The 20,294-nt window shown below is 52.9% G+C and overlaps 2 protein-coding genes across 2 annotated transcripts in view; both read left to right on the top strand.

Annotated features, from left to right (window-relative positions):
• The window catches only part of CDK14 (cyclin dependent kinase 14), a 147,698-nt gene extending 127,931 nt beyond the window's left edge, over positions 1-19,767 (top strand). Inside the window, exon 15 of the mRNA XM_054161029.1 lies at positions 19,743-19,767. The gene's annotated coding sequence lies outside the window, so the exon portion shown is untranslated. The remainder of the gene's footprint in view (positions 1-19,742) is intronic.
• FZD1 (frizzled class receptor 1) lies at positions 6,666-9,073 on the top strand. The gene has a single exon (XM_009904777.2). The coding sequence runs from the start codon at positions 6,880-6,882 to the stop codon at positions 8,650-8,652; it is 1,773 nt and encodes a 590-aa protein (XP_009903079.2). The 5' UTR covers positions 6,666-6,879; the 3' UTR covers positions 8,653-9,073.
• Positions 19,768-20,294: the final 527 nt, after the last annotated feature.

The following is a 20,294-nucleotide window of genomic DNA, read 5'->3' as shown; positions in this document are numbered from 1 at the left end:
GAAGAGCAACAAAGCTGGAGAGGGGTTTAAAGGCCAGGTCTTATGGGGAGAGGCTGAGGGAGCTGGGCTTGCTTGCCCTGAAGAAGAGGCTGAGGGGAAACTACATTGCTCTCTACAGCTTCCTGAAAGGAGGCTGGAGTGAGGCTGGTGTTTGTCTCTTCTCCCAAGTAACTACCACAACAGGACAAGAGGAAATGGCCTCAAGATGTACCAGGGGAGGGTTAGGTTGGAGATGAGGAAAAACTTCTTTGCTGCAAGAGTGGTCAGGGATTGGAACAGGCTGCCTGGCTGGGTGAGGCCTTGAGCAACCTACTCTAGTGAGAGGTGTCCCTGCCCATGGCAGGGTGTTGGAACTGGATGAGCTTTAAGGTCCCTTCCAACCCAATCCATTGTGATTCAATTGAGACAAGTCAGCTGCACACCTGGATGAAAATCTAGAAGGTACTGGCTATCCCTAGGACAATTCCTTTCATGGAACCAGCCCCCAGTTTCTGAAAAGAATTTTCTTCAGCACATAGCTGCCCCTCCTACATGAATCAGAGACCCACAGGTTGGCAAGGGCTGGAGGGGCCCACTGGCGATCATCCAGTCCCACCCCAAGAAGAATGAAGTGCTTAGGAGCAGATCCAGTGGCGCATTCTTTGCAGTCTTGTTTGCCTGTTTACACTGGATGAATGTTTAAAGCTGTCTTTCTGAAGTAAAGCAACCCCCCAGGGATGATTTCTCTGAAGTGAAAGTTGAGATTGTCCTTTAGCATGTCCCAAGCCACATTCCACAGGGACAGGCAGATGCAGGCTGGGGATGACTCCCTGCTCTTATCTGCTTCTGCTCACTCTCTCCATAACTTCCTCAGAGAATACCTGCACACCTCCAGGACACACACCAACCCCAGGCTCCTCCTCTCTGTCCCCACATCCCACACACATCCCTTTCCACGCTGTGTGTCTCACAACACTAATGCAGAAAACAGGATCCTCCGAGGCTCCTTCGCAGCAGGGGCACAGGGACTCATTTCTTCCACTTGAAGCGTGGCACAAGCAGTGAGGCCAGAAGTAAAACTCATCACGTCCCTCCTCCTTGCATCACAGCCTTGTGAAGCTTCCCTTGCAGCTGTGAAGTCAGCAGGGCTGCTCCTGGCAGCAAGGGCTCAGGTCCTGCCATCAGCCTCTCTGCTGGAGGAACAAGAGGCAGGCTGCTTCCAGGCTCTGTGTGGAACCGCAGAGGAACTCAAGAGAGGGAAACAAAACCAGAATAAAAATGTTCCCATTCCTTGTGCTCTGCAATTGCCCTTTTAAGGGCTGTGACTCTTCCTTGATCTCTGGAGCACTTCTGAAGCAGCAGCCAGGCTGCAGCCCCTCTTGCCCCAGTGGAGAAGGTTGTCAGGCAGAGTTCTCATTTGTGAGGGAGCCTCTGCATTTCTTCTGACAGGAGAAGAAAAACAACCCAAGCCCTCACCCCCTAGGTCTGGAACACACAGCAAGGAGGGATGCATGCTGTGGGTGGTGGGAGGCAGGAATTCTTAGCAGTCCCGCATGGATGGCACCTAAGGGTCCTCTCCTCCCCCTTTACAGTCATGGTGTGGGGGGCTGGCAGCCACAGGTGCTGCTCAAAGCTCTGCTCCTAGCCCATGCTGAAAGAGGAGCAGTCTGGGCTGCAAGAGGAAATTACCACTGACCTAGTGGCCAGACCTGCACTTCCAGTCTAGTTCTTGTATTCCCATCACCCCTAAATACAAACAAAACTGAGACTTTGACCTGGCAAATTGCATGGTCTGTAAGGACCCTTCCAACCCAATCCCTTCTGTGAACCCATGGATCACAGACCTAACATGAGGACACTCTGGGACATGCTTTAATGGCCATGGTGGTCTTAGGTTGATGGTTGGACTTGATGATCTTGGAGGTGGTTTCCAACTAAACCCATTCTGTGATTCCATGATACAGCTCTCTACAACTCCCTGAAAGCAGGCTGGAGCCAGGTGGGGGTTGGTCTCTTCTCCCTGGGAACAAGAAATAGGGCAAGAGGAAATGACCTCAAGTTACCCCAGGGGAGGTTTAGGTTGGATCTTAGAGGAAACTTCTTGACTGAAAGGGTTCTCAAAGCCTTGCACAGGCTGCCCAGAGAGGTGGCCAAATCCCTGCCCCTGGAGGTGTTTCCAAGAGGCATAGATGTGGTGCTGTGGGCCATGGTTTTGCCCCAGCCTTCATAAAGTTAGAGAATGGTTGGACTGGATAAGCTTAAAGGCCCTTTCCAACTGAAATGACTCTATGAGCCTATGCTATGCATTAATAAAAACCAGATATAAAGGAATCTGGGATGAATTTGAGGGTAAGATAACCTGGGCCATTTGATGGTAAGAGAATCTTACCAGGTATCTCATCAGATATCTATGAATAACAACTGCCTTTGCACCAAGGTGACCTTCTGAGCATTTGGCTGCACAGCCTTGAGACCCTTCCCTGCAGTTAGCAATTTGGCTGCTGCCTGCTCCATCACCTCGGGTTCACATTCAGCTCCTACTGATTTTCGTTGCAAATCACTCCATGTGTTTGCTATTTTTGTCAGCACAGGCATGCTTCCAAGAGTCTTCTGGGGGTTCCAAGAAACAGTCAATGTCCAAGGTAGGCTTTGAAATGTTAAGGATTTTGTTCTTCTGGAAGGACTAAACCTGTCAGCTGCTATGGTCTGTGGCCCTGGGGCAGGTGGCTTTGTCATGGGCGCGTTGCAAAGTGAAAACTACCTCAGTAACCATGCAACTGGAAAAGGTGCTTGGGAGTCTACCTTCTCTCTAGAGTTCTGGTCTGCAGATCTCTGTGGCAGCCCCTGGGGTCAGACAACTTCCTTTGAGAAGTGTCTGTTATCTGGATTCAGGATTTTATCACTAGAAATATGCAGTAGCTTTACTATGGCAGCGTAAGGTGGGACCTTATTTCATCTAGCAGTCTGAGCTGGATCACCCTGTGATGGCTTCTCCTTCCCCTCACTGCATTTACAGCCCTGGGACAGAGAGCCAAACGAGACCTACCAGAGCTGTGGACCTGCAGTGGCTCATCTGGACACCCAGAGGTCACTCCTAGAGACTTCATGGATTCCACACAGACATCACAGTTGTCTCTAATCTCTCTCATTACCCAGCTACCAAAAATCCTTTCTTTCCATCTTCTTCCTCAATATTAACTGTGGAGCCTCTGCAGCTTCTCTGGGCAACCTGTCCCAGAGCCTCACCACCCTCATGGGCAAGAATTGCTTCCTCATGGCTCATCTCAATCCAGCTTCTTCCAATGTAAAGCCATCACCCCTTGTCCTGTCACTCCATTATGGGAGGCATCAACACACAGAAGGACAGAATTGTTTGTGTTGGAAAAGCCCTCTAAGATCATGGAGTCCAACTATCAACCTAAGACCACCATGTCCCAAAGTGCCATCTTACTTTTCTTGCTCAGGCATAATTTAACCTGCTCTGGCATTTTGGACCACAGAGAATAACTCTTCTAATTATGAGTTTTGTGGTTTGGTGTGCTTAAAATGTAGGCCAAGCGCTTCTGGGAAGACTCTTTCCACACAGGGTTTTCTGTCATGCTGAAAATCATTAAACAGTTAAAGCCACCAACTCTTAGGAACTTCCCTGAATTTCCCAGCTCTTGGCTTTCATTCTTCCCACAACATCCCCTCCATTCTCATCTCCACTTTGTCTTTCTGAGCTGCGCTAATACATCCCTAAGGTATAAGCAATTGTGCTCAAGCTGTATTTAGCTTTGGTAGTTACTTGGAGCAGCCTTCCAGAATTTGAAGAGAGCCTCCAAGATAGTTGGAGAGGGACTTTTGTCAAAAGCACAGAGTGACAGGACAAGGGGTGATGGCTTGAGAGTGGAAGGAGCTGGATTGAGATGAGCCATAAGGAAGCAATTCTTGCCCAGAAGGGTGGTGAGGCACTGGGACAGGTTGCCCAGAGAAGCTGTGGAGGTTCCAAGCCTGGCAGTGTTCAAGGCCAGGTTGGCCTTGAGCAAGTTGGGCTAGTGGGAGGTGTTCCTGCCCATGGCAGGGGGGTGAAACTGGATGATCTTGAAGATCCTTTCCAATGCAGGTCATTATATGATTCTGTACTGGTTACCACTTCCAAACCATAAAGATAGGTTTTTAACACAGAAATTTGTCTACTTTTTCTTCTCCATCAGTTGGACTGAACAAGGCTGTTAGCAACACTACAAACCTTGTCCTTGATATGTGGACCCTTCTCGTAGAACACCCTTCTGGCTTCTTGCACAAGGCAACTTACAGCCCTTCAGAGGGTTTTCAGCTTGAGAACCATTTCCCAAACGTTTCAAATGCACATGTGGACAGAACTGCAGTCAACTGATGATGGACTCAGGTGTCCTTTCCTGGACAGTGTGATGAGGTCTCAAGCCTGAAGACCACAGGCAGAAAGCCTCGGAGGCTTCCTGAGACTAGTTAGATATTGACACTCATTTTCTTGCGGGCCAGAGCACATCTGGTAGCTGCTGCTATGTAAGATCCAGTGCTCAGGTGTTTTAGGATGAGCAGGAAAATAATGCTGTCCCTTAGGACTAACAGGAATCAGGGTGTGAGCTATGAAGGAATCAGTAATTCTGTGCAGACCTGGCGAGACAAGATCTGTAGCTTACAACTGTAAATTTGATAGGCTAGGAGCCAAACATTGCCAGCAGATGGAAGATGTAATTTGTGCAGATCACTTTTGAACTGCAGTCCTCTGAGAGCTGACAAACTCCATGCACCTCAGCAAACGAGGCCACCAGCACCTGACAGATGTGAGGCTGTGCCATTCCTAAACAGGATCCCGCTCCCGCAGTCCTTACACAGCACAGATCCTGCTGCTAATTAGTGGGAATGTGGGACAGCACTGCTGGGAGAAAGCAAGCGGCCTAAATAGCATGGTCCAAATGCTGTCTGCAGCTCTCCAAGAAGTATGGATACCTTTTTTTAACCCTTGCCACCTGTGACAGCTGGAAATAAGTGCTGCGCTCGCCTTATTCCTAAAGGGGTTTTGCAGCTCATTAGAGGATAACATGGAAAGGATGGGAGCATGCCCCAGAGAAGGAAGACAGCTGACTGGAGAAGTTTCATGCCTGGTTCAGCTCTGAATGGCAGCATTAACTGCTGGACAAATATGAGGATGTTCATGTACATGACTTGGTTACCAAATGTGTGGATTCTCCTCCTCCTCTCCAGGAATATGGTTTGTTATTCTTACTGAATTCCAGAGAGTACAGTAAATCCCTCACTCAGCCTCCCTCATTTCCCAGACTACAGATTTTGGAAGAGGCACCAGGATCTGCAGAAATGGCCGCTGTTGGTGGTCACTGCATTCACCCCCTCTGCAGAATAAAATATTTAAAGAACCTGATGAGGTACTTCCCAGTCCCACTGTTGTTCCAAACCTGGGGTCTTTATTTGGTGTGCAAAAACCAGCTGACACAAAACGAGTCAGAATCACTAAGGTTGGAAAAGCCCTCTCAGGTTATTGAGTTAAAGGACACACAGAGGCAGGATATTCGTTTGATCCCAGTTCTCAGAGTGAAGATTGTTGTTTCAATCCAATTCTGTACAAAAGAAAAAGGGTGCTAGGCAGCAGTTCCACAAGCACCTCCACTCTGTGTCCAGTGTTATTTTGCACACCAGGTAAAGTATCCAGATCTGGGACAGCGCCACAAGCACTGATTTTGAATTAAACCGGAATAGCTGCCCACTGGGCAAAGGGAAGATAAGGAATAGGAAAGCCATGTGATGATGTTCCTATTTCAAGCTCCTGTAGACAGAAGAGGAAGAGGCACATCGAAACCCGCAGTAAGCCGAGGGCTGGCCGCTCGCACACCGCCGGTTGCCGGCGTGAGGTGCACACATCTCGCTCTGTACCTTCCAGCTGCCCCTAAATTAACACGGCAACACCATCTCCTGGATTTCCGCGCTCCAAAGACGCTTCCGGATTGTTCCCCACTGCCTGCAGCAGCCTCCTCACTACAGCCCTGGCCTCGCCCCCAGCCCGGGCACCCCTCGAGCCTGCCCTTTGCTATTTAGCGCATCTCAATCCCTCACCCCCTTGCCGCCCCCTCCGGCTTCTGAATGGAGCCCAAATTAGCACAGCTGCCTTTTTGCCGGGGCAGACGCCGAGCCTGCCGAGCCCTGGAGCCCAGCTCCATGCCCTCAGCTATCGTCATCACCCGGGAATCCAACAAAACCACCGCCGGCACCGCCGGGCTTGGTTTGGCTCGGCCCCGTGGTGCAACCCCCACCATCCATCCGAGCCAGCCCGGCCTCCCCCAGCCCCTCCGCGGTGCCGACCGAAAAGACATCCCCCCACAAGCCGCCCCGATCACCCCCTCGGGGAACCGCACGAAGCCCCACAGCGCCGCCGCCTCCCCTTCCCCGGCGCCTCAGCCCTTTTGTGCCGGGCGCGGGGCAGCCCCGCTCCCCGCCCCGCGCCCGCCCCCGGCTGAGGGCGTTGGGAGCCGGTCCCTTTACGCAAGGAAAGTTCGGCGTCGGTTTCAAGGCTCCTCCCTGCCGGTGAAAGGCAGACTGCGGGGCGCCTGGAAACCGGTCAGAGGGAGCGCGGCGAGGCGAGGGGCGCGGGCTCGAGGGGCCGGCACAAATGGTCAGGCGGCGGCGACGGCGGCGACGGCGGGGGTAGCGGCAGAGTCTCGGGAGGCGCGGCCGGGCGCTGCCGCTTGTGCGGGGCCGGAGCTGCGCGGCCGCGGCCCCCCTCGAGTGGCGGCCGGGGTTGTTCCCCACCCCGTCCCTGCCCGCCGATCCCTTCATGAGTCGCAAGTTCGGGCCGGGAGGAGCAGCGGAGGAGACGGCGGCGGGGCGACGGGAGCCCGGCTGGGCAGGCGACACCGACTGAGCATGGCCGAGAGGCGCGGGCCGGCGACGAGCGGCTGCGGAGGGGAAGTTGGCGGCGGGCGGAGGGAGAGCGGCTGCAGCCGCTGTCGACGGCTGCTACCGCCGCTGCTGCTGCTGCTGTGGGCGGCGGCGCTGCCTGCCGGGGGCCAGCCTTCGGCTCCGAACGGGGAACGGGGAATCTCCATCCCGGACCACGGCTACTGCCAGCCCATCTCCATCCCGCTCTGCACCGACATCGCCTACAACCAGACCATCATGCCCAACCTGCTGGGCCACACCAACCAGGAGGACGCTGGGCTGGAAGTGCACCAGTTCTACCCGCTGGTGAAGGTGCAGTGCTCGGCCGAGCTCAAGTTCTTCCTCTGCTCCATGTACGCCCCGGTGTGCACGGTGCTGGAGCAGGCCCTGCCGCCCTGCCGCTCCCTCTGCGAGCGGGCTCGACAAGGCTGCGAGGCCCTCATGAACAAGTTCGGTTTCCAGTGGCCCGACACGCTGCGCTGCGAGAAGTTCCCGGTGCACGGTGCCGGCGAGCTCTGCGTGGGGCAAAACGCCTCCGAGCGCGGTACCCCCACTCCCGCCCTGCGACCCGAGAGCTGGACTAGCAACCCCCACCGAGGGGGCAGCGGTGGCGGCGGCCCCGGGCCCGGCGAGCCCCGCGGGCGCTTCTCTTGCCCGCGGGCTCTGAAGGTGCCATCCTACCTGAACTACCGCTTCCTGGGGGAGAAGGACTGCGGGGCTCCCTGTGAACCCGGCCGCCTCTACGGCCTCATGTACTTCGGGCCCGAGGAGCTGCGCTTCTCTCGTACCTGGATCGGCATCTGGTCGGTGCTGTGCTGCGCCTCCACCCTTTTCACCGTCCTCACCTACCTGGTGGACATGAAGCGATTCAGCTACCCGGAGCGGCCCATCATCTTCCTCTCGGGCTGCTACACGGCGGTGGCCGTGGCCTACATCGCCGGCTTCCTTCTGGAGGAGAGGGTGGTCTGCAACGAGCGCTTTGCTGAGGACGGCTCCCGGACCGTGGCCCAGGGCACGAAGCGGGAGGGCTGCACCATCCTCTTTATGATGCTCTACTTCTTTGGCATGGCCAGCTCCATCTGGTGGGTCATCCTCTCCCTCACCTGGTTCCTGGCCGCCGGCATGAAGTGGGGCCACGAGGCCATTGAGGCCAATTCTCAGTACTTCCACCTGGCCGCCTGGGCTGTGCCGGCCATCAAAACCATCACCATCCTGGCCCTGGGGCAAGTGGACGGGGATGTCCTCAGCGGTGTCTGCTTTGTGGGCATCAACAACGTGGATGCGCTGCGGGGCTTCGTGCTGGCCCCCTTGTTCGTCTACCTGTTCATCGGCACCTCCTTCCTGCTGGCCGGCTTCGTCTCTCTCTTCAGGATCCGGACAATCATGAAGCACGACGGCACCAAGACAGAAAAGCTGGAAAAGCTCATGGTGAGGATAGGCATCTTCAGCGTCCTCTACACGGTGCCGGCCACCATCGTCATTGCCTGCTATTTTTATGAGCAAGCTTTTAGGGAACAGTGGGAGAGGAGCTGGGTCACGCAGAGCTGTAAGAGCTATGCCATCCCTTGCCCCAACAACCACAGCAGCCACCACCCGCCCATGAGCCCCGATTTCACCGTCTTCATGATCAAGTATCTCATGACCTTAATTGTGGGCATCACCTCGGGCTTCTGGATCTGGTCTGGGAAAACCCTGAACTCTTGGAGGAAGTTTTACACCAGACTCACCAACAGCAAGCAGGGAGAGACCACAGTTTGAGACCCCTGCCCGTCGGGCCAGAGGGATGGCAGGCAGCTGGAAAGCCGGGGCTCTGTCTTAGGAAGCAGCTCCTTATCCAGCTTGGGCAAACTTTGGGGACCACGAGTGGCTTCTGCAGACAGCAGGGAGCAGAGGATGAGCCAGGTGGAGACTTCAATGTCTGGGGACCTTCTGGCTTTGACCTCCTGAATCTTCCCAGCTCCTCTTGGTCTTTCTCTTGTAGGAACTGCAAACGCACTGTCAGTTTGGGGGAGAGGGATGTAAATAGCCTCTGTAAGATTTTGTAAGTATATTTGTATTTAAATTACAAAAGAAAAAAGCCAACTCACTTTTTTTAATTATTTAGGACACTTTTAACCCCATGGCGGATTTCGCTTCCTCGCTCCCCCTCCTTTTTTTCTTTTTTAATTGAAAAAAAAAAAAAGGCGGCATTGAATTTTTTTATTTCGTAGGGCAAGGATGGGGGAAAAAATGCCGGTAAGAGAAACCAAAACAACCCCTTTTCCCCTCCCCGCACGGCGCGGGGTTTGCCGTGGTTCTGCTGGGAGCTGAGGAGCGGCAGGGCTCGGAGCGTGGCCGCTGCCTCTGCCCAGGGCTCCTGAGGCGAGCCGGGCCCGGCCCGTCGGCGGAGGTGGGGTTGGGGAGCAGCAGCCGCTTGCCGCCGAGGCTCTGGAGGCAGGACGGAGGCGCCGTTGTCCCCGTACAGGGGAGGACAGCCAGGCGGGCAGGCGCCGGGCCGTGGCGCAGGGGAGGCCTGGGCCGAGCCGAGCCCCCTGGCCCGGGGCGGGAAGCCGGCACCCCGCGTTGTGGGGCGGGCAGAAGCCAGGCCCAGCGCGGCCTTCCCCTGCGGGGAGCGCCGCTCCGCGGGCTGAGGGCGCTCGGCTGCCGGGTGCCCGCTTCCAGTCTCACAAGATCAGTTCCAGTGCTCCACGTCGGTACAAGAGGAGTTGGCCTGTTGCCCGAGTGGACACTAGCTGTACCTGTAGCAGTCCTGAGGCTCGGGAGGTGGATGGGGACACAGACTTTCCAAATTCCCCGTCGTGTGGGGGTGTTTCGGAGCTCACTTTCGGGTGGAGAGGGGGGAACGGAGAGGAGCTTCAACAGAATAAACCGCAGCTTGGAGGTTGTGTTTTTTGCCTCTCTTAATTGTATCCGTACGCTGGCTCCGTTCAGGAAACACTGGAGCCGTTGCTCTGAATTTTAATTCATCGGCTTTTAATTCACTGGCTTTTAATTCACGACATGTAATGAGGGTGTGATTATTTTTACCAGTAATAAAAACAAAAGCGGAATTTTTAAGCGCTCTGGTGGGATGTGAGACCATAAAAGAGCCTCTGCTGTCTTCCCCCGTCTTCTCGGTACAGTAAAAACTTTGCCTCCCGCAAAGCGAAGCTGCCGTGTGGGCAGTCTATCTGCTGCCCTGCCTGTGCCAGCTGTGTGGGGCTGTGCTGCTTCATACGAAAGAAAGAGGCAAACCTGAAATGTAACTTGGGACAAATGCATTGGAATATTTAGTCCTCTGTATGGAAACCATCAGAATGCTGTTCTCCTGACTGTATCGTTTTACACTCCCCCCCATTACAAAGCCTGTATTGAGGTTCATAAACACACTATCTATGCTGCCATACCCTGAAATGCAAGATTATTTGAACTTGGTATGCATTTATTTCTGTCCACTATCACCAGATCATCTATATTTATAGAGGAATAGAAATTTATATATATTAAATACCATATTTTTAATTTCTCTGAAATAAATGGAGGTTTTGTACAAAAGCTGCCTCGTCCCTTTCCATACCCTTCTGACTCCAATACTGTGCGAGAACACAACAGATGTGTGGCATTCCTTGTTAAAGATTCTTTATGCTGATTCACAGTAAGGAGCTGGAGTTCAGTGCAGGAATTCTTTGTGCACTTTGGGGTGTTATCTCTGGCCCAATCTAGATTAACCCCTCCATAGGAGCAGTGTGAACTGCACAGGATGTGGCAGAGCTGTGATCGCTGCTGTGAAATCCAGGAAGAGATCTGTACAGCAGGAGAAAGCAGCTCATCAGTTTGTGCTTTTTCCCCCCCCTCGTGTTTTGTTAAAGGGTTCGCTCAGCTTCAGACTTTCCCCTTTCCTATTCTAATACAACCAAAAGGTTTTTCTGACTGCCTCGGAGTGCCAGCCACTGTTGCAGTTTGTCAGAGGATTTTAAAGAGTGGAGCAGTTTGTCGTTTCCCGGCGTTTAGCGGGTTTGGTCACTCCAGAGTTAACCGGGATGTGCCTGGAAGCATTCCAGTTTGGTGGACAGCACTCTCGCTTTAAACCTTCCACCACAACAGACCTTGCTCGGGCTTTTCTCCCTTTCCGAATTCCTTGTTCCAATGGCTTTGTTAGGAAAGCCTGGCTAATGCTGAGAATTGATTGCTGACTTCTAGTCTTAGAAGCTCCTACAGCATTTCAGGCCACAGGGTGATGGAACTGAGTTTTGGCTCCTTTTTCTCACCTCATGCTGCATGATCAGCCATGGAGGAGGGAGGGAAGCTTAACAAAACCCCTCTAATGAGGTGGGACCAGAGGGCAGGGTTTTTCCTCTTATCTTAAATTTTGTTTTACATAAACACAGTTCCTGCTTCCTCAGATATTGTGCACATTTTTCTCAAGGCTTTCTTCCCCCCACCCCTTTTTTTTTTCTTTTGATATTTCAGCATTTACAGTTGCACTGCTCAGCACTGAGCTGATCACCTCCAAGTCCAAGCTGAGTCCAGCTGCAGCTGGAATTTTTGGTCAGTGTATCTGAGGCATTCGGAGCAGTTTCCTTGCAGCTGAGTCTGTGTGGGTTATTTATGCACCAGAGAACAGATTTAGTCATAATGCAGACTTGGTGTCTATGGCAGGGTTGGAGGACCAGTTTGGGTTTTTTATTTTCTAATACTTCTCAGAGATGAAAAATGGAAGTCTCCACAGGAAGGGAAAACATGAACACCTGCAGCTCATGCTCTACAGCAGCTCTAGATCCCCTGGCAGCCTTTGGGCATTTTACGGATTGCAAAGCTAAAGCCCTGTGCTTGGTTACTTCAACAGATTTAGTACAGCACTAAGCAAGGTTGCTTAAAAGAGCGCCAGCAATGTCCTGTTGGCTGATCTGTGTGAGCTGTCCCAGGGCAGTGGTTCACAAAGGTCTCTCACAGCCTTTGCTGCATGCTGTGCTGCTGCCTGTTTGTATGTTTATCCCCTGGCACATTGAGGACTTGAGCCCTTACCAGGGTGATCCAAAGGTGTTTCAGCTTCTCTGGCAGCACTGATATTCTGCCTCACTTCAAAACAAAGTCAGGGAATTTAGAGAGGTTCTTTTCTGCAACATTCTTTATGAAACTGATGAACCATGTCTACCAGAAGGTACCATCACAGCAGGAAGCAGTTTCTTACAAAGCCTAGTTCTCTTCTCCCTGACAAGTGAGGGTTGTCCTCACTCCAAGAAGGATGTTGAGGTGCTGGAGCAGGTCCAGAGAAGGGCAAGGAAGCTGTGGAAGGGTCTGGAGAACAGGGCTGGTGAGGAGCACCTGAGGGACCTGGGGGTGTTCAGTGTGGAGAAGAAAAGGCTGAGGGGAGACCTCATTGCTCTCTACAGCTCCCTGAGAGAAGCCTGGAGTCAGGTGGGGGTTGGTCTCTTCTCCCTGAGATCAGGTGATAGAACAAGAAGGCCAGGCCTCAAGTTGCCCCAGGTGAGGTTTAGGTTGAAGATGAGAAGAAACTTCTTGACTGAAAGTGTTCTCAGAGCTTGGCACAGGCTGCCCAGGGAGGCAGCTGAATGCCCATCCCCAGAGATGTTTCTTGGAGGCAGAGATGTGGTGCTGAGGGCCATAGTTTAGCCCCAGCCTTGGTAGAATTAGAGAATGGTGGGGCTGGGTGATGTGAAAGGGCTTTTCCAATCAAACCATTCTGTGGTTCTGTGCTATAGGTGGCATTTCAGTGAATTAGCAAAACAGGAGCACATCTCTGCAAGTGCAACATTCTCCAGATGAAAGCAGCACAACTTGCAGGGGTTGGTTGCAGACAATGCCTTTCCAAGCCCATGCTTTAAGCAAACTGATTTGGTAGGCTGGGACAACTTTGTTTCAGATTTCAACTTGTGTTTAGTCTAAACTTCCAGTGTAACCACATCAGAGAGTCCTCCAGGCATGAGGTCTTGCCCTTGTTTGCATTCAAATCAGCAACATTAAGCTGCTTATCTTGACGCTGAATAAATAAACTCTAGTCTTCTACACAGCACTTAATGAAGACCCACAGTCAGCCACCAGCCTCATGTGAAGAAGCTGCTGGGCTGACACCCCCACAAGCTATGATCCAAGAATCCCAAGGCTTTGGTGCAATGTCAAAGTGTTGGATGTGAGTGACCTGTGATAAGGTGGAAGCTTACAATCATGGAAGCACAGAACGATCTGGATTCAAAGGGGCCTTCAAGATCCAGTTCCAGCCCCCTGCCATGGGCAGGGACACCTCCCACTAGACCAGCTTGCTCAAGGCCCCATCCAACCTGGTTTTGAGCACTGCCAGGCTTCTCTGGGCAAACTGTTACAGTGTCTCACCACCCTCCTGGGCAAGAATTGCTGCCTCATGGCTCATCTCAATCCAGCTCCTTCCAGTCTCAAGCCATCATCCCTCATCCTGTCACTCCAGGCCTTTACCAAAAGTCATACTCTAGCTCTCCTGGAGCCCCCTTCAAAACCTGGAGGCTCCATCCAGCCTGGCTTTCAACACTTCCAGGGTTGCAGACTCCTCAGCTTCTGCCTTTGGGTCAGGAAGAGGAGACCTTGCTCAGACTTGCAGTTCCTGAGTGGTGGAGCCTACCAGCTGTAAGCCCACATGTGACAACAAATGGAGACCACTGTGACAAAGGCTACTAGACCTGGCACCCTTGGCCAGGTGATGGTGGTCAGGATGTAGAGCTGAGGAGATAGTGCTGAGGACATGGGAGAGAGAGATGAAAAGGCTGGGGGCTGTGGTGTGTGGGTGATGAGAGGTCAGAGAGATATGAGGAAGAACTGCAGGGGGAAGGCAGTAGGAGATGGTTGTCTATATGGGCCAGGTTTGGGATGAATTGAGAGCAATGGCTATGCAGGATTGGTGCCTCTCCTGCCAAGAGGAGTTGAAGGCTACCTTAAATTGCATATCAGAAGAATTTCTTTCTTGAATGAGTGGCCAGGCCTTGGAGCAGGCTGCCCAAGGGCCCGCCCTTCAGATACTTACAGACACTGATCAGATCCCCTCTGGGACTGCTCCTCTCTGGGCTCAACAGCCCTGAGGCTCTCAGCCTTCCCTCCTCACACAAATGTTCCAGGCCCCTCAGCATCCTTATGGCCTCTGCCTCTCTCTAGTATATCCCTGAACCTCCTGAACTGGGGAGCCCAGAACTAGACCAAATATTCCAGCTGTGGCCTCACCAGGGCAGACTCAAAGGGTAAGAGAACTTCCCTTGACCTGCTGGCCAGACTTTTCTTGATGCCTGCCAGGAGACCATGATGTGTCCCATCCACAAAGGCAGCCTGCAGAGCAGGAGCAGGCAGAGTGCAGACCAACCCCAGCTGTGGCACTGCCACTTCCCGCTGGCACCCATCAGAACCGCTCTGAGGCTTAGCCTGCCTGTGCCGCACCAGTCGCAAGCCTGGCTCCCAGTGATCCCAGAGCACAGCCTTGCTGTGCAGGGCCTCAGCCTCTTCTCATTAGCCTCCAAAGGAGTATTGCTCCTCACTTCCAAAAGAATGACATCAGCAGCAGCATTTACAGGGAGGCACAAACAGTTCCTGGAGCTTTGCCTTTTCTTTTTCTTTCAACTACAGGAAAACAAAACAAAACAAAGGCTAGAAGCAGTAGAAATAAATCTGCTGCCTGTTGAGTGGTGCAGTGTGGGGGCTTTGTTTGTTTGGGGCTCTTTGGTGCATATTGAAAGTAGAATCACAGAATGGAGTGGGTTGGAAGTGACCTCCAGGGAATCACCCAATCCAACCTCCCTGCTAGCACAGGGTCACCCAGGGCAGGTCACACAAGAACACATCCAAACAGGTTTGGAAAGTCTCCAGAGAAGGAGACTCCACCACCTCTCTGGACAGCCTGCTCCAGGGCTCCAGCACCCTCACACCAAACAAGTTTTAACTCATGTTGAGGTGGAACTCCCTGAGATCCAGTTTGTGTCCATTGCCCCTTGTCCTGTCACTGGGCACAGCTGACAAGAGCTCCCCACCCTTTAGCTCTTGTTGAGCATTGATCAGATCCCTCTGGGGCTGCTCTGCCCCAGCCTAAACAGCCCCAGGGCTCTCAGCCTTTGCTCCTCACAGAGATACTCCAGGTACCTCAGCATCTTTGGAGCCTCTGTTAGACTCCCTCCAGTAATTCCATGTATCTCTTGAACTGGGGGGGCAACATGGGCTGGGATTACGGAGGGGTTAGTTCTGTCTGTAGCTGAGTACCCTCAGTTCCCATCTCTTTGCACAGCTGGGCTGCCTTGGGAGGTAGTGGACTCCCCATCCCTGGAGGTATTTGAAAGCCACTTGGATGTGGTGCTGAGGATGTGGGCTAGTGGCAGTGGCTGAACAGCAGCGGTGGGACTGTGAGCTCTGTGTGAGCTGTTGACTTGGTGATCTCAAAGGTCTCTGCCAGCCTCACAGTTGTGTGGTTCTGTGTTACTCCTTGCAAAGCAAGGAGCTTTGGCATTCCATTCAGGCTCTGGGAGTGTCCTGGTGTAAACAGCAGTGCCTCGGGTGGCCACTGCAGACAGCAGCTCTGCTGAGCCCCGGGGAAGGTGACCATGGGCCTTCTTTGTTCTCCCTTTTGCAAAGGAGGTACCACGTATGGAGGAAGGATAGGATGGAGCCACCACTGGGGATTCTGTTTGTTTTGCTGTCAGATAAAACAGAGCAATGAGCTTGCCCCTGCTTTGCCTTTCCAGTTTTCCTGTTCTGTAGAGGAGAAGCCTCCTGACTTTGCAAACAGCCTGGGTGCTGTGGGGGCTGCAGCAGCAAACAGCTCAGCCAGCCAACCTACTCCATGTCTTTTAAAAACCTTCTTCATGCAGCACCCTCAACATATCACCCACAACCATGTGCTCCAGCAAAGCCAGGCCCTGCTTTCAGAAGAACTGTCACAACCTGGGGATGCCCAGCAGCCAGTCTTGCCCCTGGGGTTGCCTTTTCTCCATGCCCAGACCATAACCACAAGCACCTGCCTCAGTTCAGGTGCTGAAGCTAATGGCTTTAGACTGGAAGAAGCTGGATTGAGGTGAGATATGGGGAAAAAAATCTCTCCATGAGGGTGCTGAGGCACTGGAACAGGCTGCCCAGAGAAGTGGTGGAGTCACCATCCCTGGAGGTGTTCAAAAGATGTTTGGGTGAGAAGATTAGGAACATGGTCTAGGAGTTGTGTACTGGAAGATGTTAGGTTAGGGTTGGACTGAAATGTCTTAAGGTTTTTTCCAACCAGGCAGTTCTGTGATTCTAAGATGGTCATCTGCTGCTACCTGGCACCCAGTGGTAGTGCGATGGTGTCAAATTTAGGTAGTTCCTCCCATTGCCTGCCAGCCTTAAACCTTTAGACTTCAGCTTAAAGAGCCTCATTCCCCATTTCCTGCACTCTGAAGCTCACTTTCCTGTTTCCAGATCTATAAAGTCATCTGCTGTGGGGGATGCTTTGTGCTGGCCCCAGGGAGTAAACATGAGCCAGCTTGCTTCTAGTCTTTGAGGGCTTGTTCCCCGCCGACCCTCCACTGCCCTGCTGACTCTCAGTCAGCCTTGCCAACTCCTTGCCATGCCAGCAGATGGTTTCCTTACCTCGGTGCTGCAAAAACCCTCTTTCCTCCTGGCTGTGGGCAGGAAGCCCTTCCAGCTGTTTCCCTTTGCCTTTGGCAAGTCTTCTAACATGACAGTCATGGCAAATGACATGTGGGGCTTGTTTCTCTCCCATACCTACTTTGGCCACTGGAAATGTTGATGTTTTTTGGTAGGTGCTGGCACCATCTCAGCCTACCCTACATTGCTCTCCACAGGGTTCACTGAAATGCAAGAGGAGCCCCAGGCTGCAGTTCAGGGCTTGGTGTGCCCACTGGAGCTTACAGACTGCACCCACCCATCTGCTCCAGGGCTGGCAGAGTGGGAACAGCCCCAAAGAATCCCAGCACCATGGCAAGTGCCTGTGGCTTGGCTCTGCTTTGGCCCTTGCACCCTGTGCTGTCTTCTTGGGTGTCAGGAGAACCCAAACCCCTTCCTGAAGTCCAGTGGTGCATTCTGAGGTGGCTCATATGGAGAGGAGCAGGCTGTTAACAGCAAAACTGCCGAATGAGAGCAGCTGCTGAAGAGTCTGCTGGAAGCTCTGTTCCTTGGAGCCTTTAAATCCAGATGAGCTATCTCCCCAGAAGATAAGCTCCTGCACACCCTCAAATTCTTACATTTGATGCAGCTGTTTCTGATGCAATTTTGTGGCTTGTTTGAGGCAAAAGAGCAGGTTAAATAAGTCCAAATGTTACTTCTGAACTTAAACTCTATCTGTCAGTGACAGCTGCAGGAGTTCACCTGAGCCTTCTCTAGGCATCCTTCAGCAAGTGCATGGCCTGGCATTTGGAAATTGCTTGTATGGATTCTGCTGTGAGTTCCTCTGGTGGACAACACCCAGGAGGTTCACTGGACTCCCACAGAGTACCTTAACACCCACTGTGAAGACTGGGGTGCAGAACTGCATGACTGGGAGATGGAAATGCTGCAAGGGTGACCAAAGACAAGAGACTCGCCCTGCCACCACTCTGCAGCTGAGGAGTGATAAGAATGGAAGAGGTAAAGGAGGACAGCACATGAAAGTCACCAGAACTTGTTGGGAAAGCCTTGTGAGCTCTAGGGGAGCTCTTGGACTTCATGATTTTGGAACCACAGAATGGGTTGGTTTGGAAGGGACCTTAAACATCATCCAGTCCCAAAACCTGCAATGGGCAGGGACACCTCCCACCAGCCCAGCTTGCTCAAGGCCTCTTCCAACCTGGCCTTGAACACCTCCAGGGAGGGGGCATCCACAGCCTCCCTGGGCAACCTGTTCCAGTGTCTCCCCACCCTCACTGTCAAGAATTTCTTCCTCATCTCCAGTCTCAATCTCCCCTCTTCCAGCTCAAAGCCATCACCACTCATCCTGTCACTGCAAGCCCTTGTCAAAAGTCCCTCCCCAGTTCTCCTGCAGCCCCTTCAGGTACTCAAAGGTTTCTCTACGGTCTCCCTGCAGCCTTCTCCAGGCTGAACAGCCCCAAGTCTTGCAGCCTGCCCACAGAGATCTCTTCCAACCTCAATAGTTCTATGACTCTGTGATTCTGTGGTTCTCTGTTCTACTGTCCTGTCCCTCCTGGAGAGGAATGAGATTTAACTAATCACAAAAACGTGCAGTGGCAAATCCCAATCCTTACCACCGCTGAGTCCATTAGAAGATGATATCTTTTTGGCAAGTGCTTCAATAGCTGCTGACATGCCCAGGGCATGGCAACCCTCTAAGCAGTCACTGGAGATTGCTAGCTGGTGTTCTGCCAGTTCCTCGAGGAGCAGCGCCCGAAGTGCACACACGTGTGGGTGCTGAGGAGGCTGATGCTCATCACAGGCTGCAAGTGTGGCACATCAGTGCCACGCTTTGGGATCATTCCCTTCACTGCTGTAAAAAGGGTTTCCTCCTTTTTCCAGGCTAGTGCACACTTGGTAACAGCTACAGCTAACAGGCTGCTGGGACTCTGCTAAATAAATCTACTGCAAGTCAACTGAACAGGAGGCTGCTGGAATGCTAAACATCCACTTTCTCCTCTGTTGTGGCTGCACCGCAGCTTGGGAACCCTCAGCCTTCTTGCTACAACATCTGGACAACATTTGGGGCTGTCTCTCAAGTGCATGGGGTGTGCACCTCCCGTGACTGCTAACTTCCAGCCTCTCTCTGCCTCTAATCTATATTTAATGTTTCATGACTGGTAGTCAAAGGAACTTCAGCTAAAGAGCAGGTTGGAATGAAAATGATCCTGGGGAAAACACACCCTGCCAGCCTGCACCAGCACAGTGTCTGTGACTGACACCTTCCCTGGAGATTTGGAGCCCATTCTCTCCCAGTAATAATAATTAAGACTCGTGATTACTGTGCCCACATAATCAAAGATCCCTTCATAAAATGTACTCCCTCAAGGGACAGGCTCCCTGCTCCTAACAGGATGTCAGTCAGAGGGAGCAGCACCCCCAGGGATCTGGAGTCTTTGCTTGCCCTTTTCATTACCCAGTTGTTAGCTCTGTGCTCCCTCATGTTCTCCTGGATGCAAATGAGGAGGCAATCATGTGCAAATCGTGCCCTGCAGAAGGCACATGTGGGGCCTTGTGCCTTTGCCCATTTCCCCTCCCCACTAGAGGGATTTCTCACCGGGAGCACAGTCACAGCTCTGCCATATGGGCTCCGTCCGACTCTAGCCCAGGTTAAGCTCCCACGGCTCAGAAAGGCACCAAAAACACCTCCAGTGGTTTGAGCTCAGAGCTCTGGGTGCTGAGCTGGGGTTGCCTCTGGGCTGTTGATCTGCACTGGCAAAGACCCCACCAAGCCCCACCAAAATCAGCGCAGTTCTGTGTGCACAGTCTCAAAAAACCCAAACCAAAACAAAAATAGTTTAAGCTCTCTCCCATGAATCATGGACTCATGAAACCATGGAATGGTAGGGGTTGGAAGGGACCTCCATGGCAGGGGGGTTGGAACTAGATGATTTTGAAGGCCCCTTCCAACCCAACCCATTCCAAGATTCTATGATCTTTCCTCCAGGGCTGACATGTCCATCCTCGCTGCCCCAGTTTGCAGATGACAGAGCCAAAGCAAGGTCCTGGCAGCCCTGTGGCCAGCACAGCAGCAGATCACCTGCTGCCTTCTGCTGCATTACCAGCAAACGCTGCTCTCTCAGACCCGGGAGGGGCCAGGCTCATAATGGTCCCTTTGAGAGGAACGTTCTTAAAATCCTAGCTCGTTTTCGCTTGCTATTCTGCCCTCCCTGAGCAGTCTCATCATGTGGAATATTTTAACAAGAATCCTACATATGGAGTACAATTCAGCTTTTTTTTTTCCCCAGGTCAGAAAGGCAGTGAACAAAGGACAGGCTGCTGCTGCTAAGCCCAAGCTCTCCTCAGCTACCTGCAGGCAGGAAGACGACTGTGATGTGCGGATGAGCCCAGCCCCCTCCTCTCTGACAGGCGTCTTTGCTGTGCCCTCTTTTGTGCTGCACTTAGGACAGACCCTCAGCCTGACCGCAGCTTCCCTGGCACAGATTTTCATCCTCTTTCCCCTGCCCCATGTTTAGAAATGGGGTTAGCAATTTATTCCTGACTCCATTCACATCCCTGCTTCCTCGGGGATTTGGGTTGGGAGTACAAAAGCATTTCAGGCATGGATGACCTCTTCCCGACACAGCCACACAACGTGGGTGGGAGCCTGGGCACCAGGGGAGCAGTGCAGGGTGGGCACGAGGGGAGCAGTGCAGGGTGGGCATGAGGGAGCAGTGCAGGGTGGGCATGAGGGAGCAGTGCAGGGTGGGCACGAGGGGAGCAGTGCAGGGTGGGCATGAGGGGAGCAGTGCAGGGTGGGCACTAGGGGAGCAGTGCAGGGTGGGCATGAGGGAGCAGTG

This window comes from Dryobates pubescens, chromosome 4 (genome assembly GCF_014839835.1).
Source record: "Dryobates pubescens isolate bDryPub1 chromosome 4, bDryPub1.pri, whole genome shotgun sequence".
Classification (NCBI taxonomy): Eukaryota; Metazoa; Chordata; class Aves; order Piciformes; family Picidae; genus Dryobates; species Dryobates pubescens.
This window is presented reverse-complemented; position numbering and strand designations above follow the sequence as displayed.

What these genes read in the sequence shown, in the direction of transcription:
- FZD1 (XM_009904777.2), top strand. Translation starts at nt 6,880, where the DNA reads ATGGCCGAGAGGCGCGGGCCGGCGACGAGCGGCTGCGGAGGGGAAGTT.